The sequence below is a fragment of the Frankliniella occidentalis genome, unplaced genomic scaffold (assembly GCF_000697945.3).
Source record: "Frankliniella occidentalis isolate FOCC.00 unplaced genomic scaffold, Focc_3.1 Scaffold4, whole genome shotgun sequence".
NCBI classification, from domain to species: Eukaryota; Metazoa; Arthropoda; class Insecta; order Thysanoptera; family Thripidae; genus Frankliniella; species Frankliniella occidentalis.
In genome coordinates, this window is record NW_026267134.1 from 4,105,061 (window position 1) to 4,110,223 (window position 5,163).

The 5,163-nt window shown below is 50.2% G+C and overlaps 1 protein-coding gene across 6 annotated transcripts in view; it reads left to right on the forward strand.

Annotated features, from left to right (window-relative positions):
- Positions 1-5,163, forward strand: part of LOC113204207 (neuronal acetylcholine receptor subunit alpha-7) — a 96,233-nt gene that overhangs the window by 58,135 nt on the left and 32,935 nt on the right. For all 6 annotated transcript variants that reach the window (XM_026419280.2, XM_026419281.2, XM_052268785.1 and 3 more), the window contains exon 2: positions 2,361-2,500. In XM_026419280.2, the coding sequence (XP_026275065.1) occupies positions 2,361-2,500 (140 nt within the window). The remainder of the gene's footprint in view (positions 1-2,360; positions 2,501-5,163) is intronic.

A 5,163-nucleotide genomic window follows, 5' to 3' on the forward strand; every position in this document is an offset into this window, starting at 1 on the left:
CCCCCCCCCCTCCAGGACACAGGCGGTGTTGTTCGTGCAGCAACGGTTGGCGGCCCTCCCTTGTCATCTCTTATCTTAGGACGACACTAGCGCCGCGGAGGCGGTGGCAGACACATGTACCACGAGGATGGTATTTCGATGTCTCGACCGCTCGCCCGCCGCTCACGTGTTGGCGGCCATATAAGCGCTGTGTGCATCTCGTCAATGAATAAAGAAAAACGAGACCGGTCAGAACGAGGGCGAGAAACATGATATGTGGCGTTTGTATCAGAACGAGAACGAAAAAAAACAAAACAAAAAACAACCCAAACAAACAAAGTCGCAGAACAAACGGAATTGGAGACATATTTCTGTCGTTTTTCAGGCACAATTAACGACCGGACGTATAAAGCTTTTAATCAGTCGAGACTCGTAAATTCCCGAACACACACAAATACTTTTTCCTTTCTCCTACTTCTCCGTCGCCGCCACCCTTGCGCTCATTTACCCCCTGAGCGTTCTGTAAGAGGGGAGTGGCAGAGTGCGAGACAACAGCCCCCCCACCCCTACCCCCGTTTCCCCTGCTTTTCGGGTCGTAGGCAAACTTCTCTGGATAACGTCCAAGGGGCGCTTGGTGCTGCTGCGCACGACGCCGAGACAGAAAAATGTTGCTATCTCCTCAAAGTACTGGCCGGCTGGATCAGTATATCAAATACACGGGAGCTCGCCCCTTCCCCCGCTCCCCTCTTCCTGAACTCTGTAAGAGCGCGGTGCTGTGCTGCTGGGATGGGGAGGGGGGAAGACCACCACGTCGAGACTCGACCCGCATAAGAATCGTGGCTGAGAAACATGGCTCGTCCCTGACGGACTGTAGTGCGTCGCAGAGAAATCACGTAAGGAGAACACACACACAGACAAAACTTCACAAAAGTACGGACGCTCGATTTTTTTTCTCTCTGTAGGATAGTGTGTCTGTGTGTGTGTGTACCCCTCCGTTCCGTCCGACCCTCCTCCCCGCAATCATAGTGTGTACTCGGGTGCACACAGCCGTGCGGAGAGGACGAAAACAATGAAGAAAAGGGGGCAAGAGTGGTGCAGGCAGGGGGGAAAGGAGGGGGGTTAGGCAGGAAGGGGCACTATTTAGAGACCAGCGGCCCGCACTTAACATTTAAGACGCCCTTACGGAGCGACCCGACCGGCCCCTCCCCTCTCCCCCCCCCCTTTTCCCCCCTTTCCCCTATTATTTCTACGCTCCAGCATTTGTCCGCACAATGTATGCAAATTGTGGCTTCGGTTATTCGGCTGGCGCACATCTGGACCAAGCCGCGGCTTCCGAACCTCGCAGTTTCTAGTTTTATTTTAGTTTCGCGGAGATGTGTTTTATCCATGTTGCTAAATTTGGTAGAAAAACGCACAACATCTGTAATGTACTCTGAAAACTGAACAGTGTACATTGTATGCTGATAAATCAGCCACCATTTATATTTGCTGATATATCTGTGTACAAAGCAAAGATAGCATTTCCGGATTCCTCGTGAAAAAAACATTTTTAAATGAGCCAGTATTTGATAGGGTTCACTTTCAAAATGGCCCGCCGCGCCGCTCGAATAATGACGGTAATGTAAACCACGTTATGGTAACGATCAAGTTGAACACTATCTTTTGAAAGCTCTTTTCACGATGAATCTGGAAATGCTTTCCATTTGCTAATGTTGTCCACCTGAAAGGAAATATTAGACAAAAACCTAAACCTGATCATTACAGCAGATATATCAGCAATCATCAATGATTGCTTACCGACACGGTGTAGAGACCTTGCTTACCGAACATACCACTCGAAAAAAGAACTCGACTGACGTTATATATAACTTTGAGTTTATAACTCAACAACCATCGGACTCGTGCCCGTTCGCTTACGTCTATCACCGTTCGCACTATGCTCGTGATAAATGACTCCTTTGTTGCTGGTCGAGTGGACCCGGGTAGGGCCGCCTGCCGACTTATGGCAGTGCCATGATCGGCCTGTCCATTAGTGCATTGGCAGCGCCAGGCTGCGGGGAGGGGGGTTATGATGGCGCCCGTGGTTTGGCCGAGTACCAGTTTGGCGCGTGGTTTACAACGCTCCCGCCGCACGTTACCTTCACGGAGGGCTCTTCTTCCTTTTGCGAATTACGGCACTGCTAGCACTTTTTTTGCGACCGCCAAAAGACGTAAAAACGAAGTACACGAGAGGAATATGCCAGCTGCGTTATTTTCACCATCTTCCCTAAAATAATAACGAGATGAGAACCTAAGAGAGGGGGGAAAAGAGAAGGAGAATCACTGAGGGATCGAAAAGTTTTCAAACAGCAAGGTAACGAACGTTCCTTTCCTTTTTGCAGAGTCGCTGCAGGGGCCGCACGAGAAGAGGCTGCTCCACTCGCTGCTGGACCACTACAACGTCCTGGAGCGGCCCGTGGCCAACGAGTCGGACCCCCTGCAGCTTAGCTTCGGGCTCACGCTCATGCAGATCATCGATGTGGTGAGTATACATTTTTACAATTCTGCAACAACCGTCAATTCTTTCAGCGTCCGTGTGGAGGTGCTGCTGGGCTGTAGCGGTCTCGAGTCCTTAAGTCCCGACCGGACTCGGAATGCAAAGCTTTCAATATTCATAAAATGTCTGCAAAATTGAACCTATTTTCGAAAACAATACTTGAACTTGAAACTCAAACGGAGTTTGCTAAGGAGTGTTGCTCTTTAAGCTGACCATTTTGCCATTTTTCAGAAAAAAAAATCTGGGGGCGTTAGATATTCGACCATTACCAATGTGTGAGTGAATTTTGTTTCACTTCATCTCATTTAACAAAGGAACAACATCAGAATGCAACTCCAGACCCATTTTCATTGTCTTGGTAGCCTGAACCTACAGGAAAGCTGTTGTCTATTTTAAAAGCTTGCGCGCAAGATTTCCCCGACAATTATTGGTTTAAAAATCTGCACTAAGGTTTTCCTGAATGAGAACGACAAGGACTATAAAATGACACAGGGGTTTTAGTATACTACCTAAAATAAAAATATTTCATTTGTAATATAACAAAATTAAATTTAAGAAGTTTTAGTAAATTGTAAAATAAAAAAATTCAAGATTGTTTTACATATTATACTAAAACCCCTGTGTCATTTTATAGTCCTTGTCGTTCTGATTCAGGAAAACCTTAGTGCAGATTTTTAAACCAATATTTGTCGGAGGAATCTTGCGCGCAAGCTTCTAAAATAGACAACAGCTTTCCTGTAGGTTCAGGCTGCCAAGATCATGAAAATGGGTCTGGAGGTGCATTCTGATGTTGTTTCTTTGTTAAATGAGATGCAGTGAAACAATATTCACTCACACATTGGTAATAATCATTGGTAATAGTCATATGACTAAGGCCCAAGAATTTTTTTTTCTGAAAAATGCCAAAATGGTCAGCTTAAAGAGCAACACCCCTTAAATTTCAATAAAAATTCACGACGGAAAAAATGCACGGAAATGGAGGTGAATTTTCCCTAGGGGGATCATCCCGACAAGAACGTCTGTCATTCGCCGTTGCGAACCTGCCAAGGACAGCCTTAGCAAGCTCTCATAGCGCCTTACAGGTAGGCAACATCTTGCCTGCAGGGCATGCGTGTACTGCGGGGCGGCCTACCCCGAGTCCCGCAGGCGCTAAAAGCTCCCGTGATTTGCCGAATGAATCTGAGAAAAAATAAATCGGGCGGAAGTATTTTCTGGACGATCCCTTGAGGGCGCCCCTCCTACCCCGAGACAGGGCACAGGGTACCGGCGGCCATACCTTACGTGGGCGGTTTACATTTCATTAGGGCCCGGCCAGGGACCGGCCTGGACCCGGTCGCCCGCTAACGCGTGTTATTGCGGCCGTCTCATGTATGGCGCGCTGGCAGATACACTGACGGACGGACCGACGGACCGTCAGACGGACGGACAGACGGACAAACTTAATCAGGTACGGGGGCTCGTCAATAAGGAACACCCCCGAGGCCAAGCAAGCAGGCTGCAGCTCAGCACGCAGCCGGCTGTCGTGATGGAGCCAGCCATCTCGTTGAAACAACCGTGCAGCGCGAGCATTGTGCACACACTCTTCCCTATTTACCGCGCTGAAAGGCATCGCGGGGCCCGCGTCGTCCTCCCGCCGCACACCTTTCATACCGACTCGCTTCGGCCGCTTTTGCTGCTGTCTTGCCGTGAGCGCAGCCCTCCGGGTTTTTGACAGCTTTGGTTCTTTTCCTTCGCACTCCCCCCCCCCTTTCCCCTTCCTCTCCGCACTGCTGCACAGCGCACTTCCTCATCCAATTTATCCCCCCCCCCCCCCCCTCTCCGGCGCCTCACTTCTTTCTCTCACACCTCACCGCATCGCCACTCCCGCTTCATTCGTCTTTTTATTTGTTTTCGCTTCGCCACCTCCGTCTTCGGGGCGCCGCATCGGACGTGCGTCGACTGCATACAGGTGTCAGTAGTACCTGGGGCCTGGCCTGGCCTGGCCTGGCCCTGGCCTGGCCGGGGCGCTCTGGGCGTGCCCTCTACCGACCACCGACGGCACCCTCACCCGCCTCTCTCCTTGGGGCGCTAGAGCTGACTGCGTAGGTGCCAGTACCTGGAATCTGGCGCACCACCATGGCACCCCGCCCCGCGCCCCGCCCCGCATCCCGCATCCCTACGCGTCGTCCGTGAGAGCTAGAGGGCTTAAGTACGCCGTCATTTCAATCCATGCGAAGTCAAATCGCCTAACACTTGTTTTGGTTAACTCATGATGCTATATTCGTTTCAACGTGACTCAGCCAGATAAATTCTTCAGTCACATGAAAAAAAAAATGTGGCAGTTTTTCGTGGGTAAATTGAATGTGAGGTCACATGAATTGAAATGACAATGTGATTTATCAGGCAGTCGATTGGGGGGAAGGGAGCTATCAAACTTCATGTCGTCAGTCCAGGTATCCGCAGTTCCAGCCCCCTTTCCTACGCCCTTCCCGTGCTCCCGTGCCGCCACCTCTGAGCCAAGCCCCAACTACAGCCAGCCCCTAACCGTTCCTAGCGAACTCTCCCGTGCGCCCCCCGACACGGTGTAGAGACCTTGCTTACCGAACATACCACTCGAAAAAAGAACTCGACTGACGTTATATATAACTTTGAGTTTATAACTCAACAAC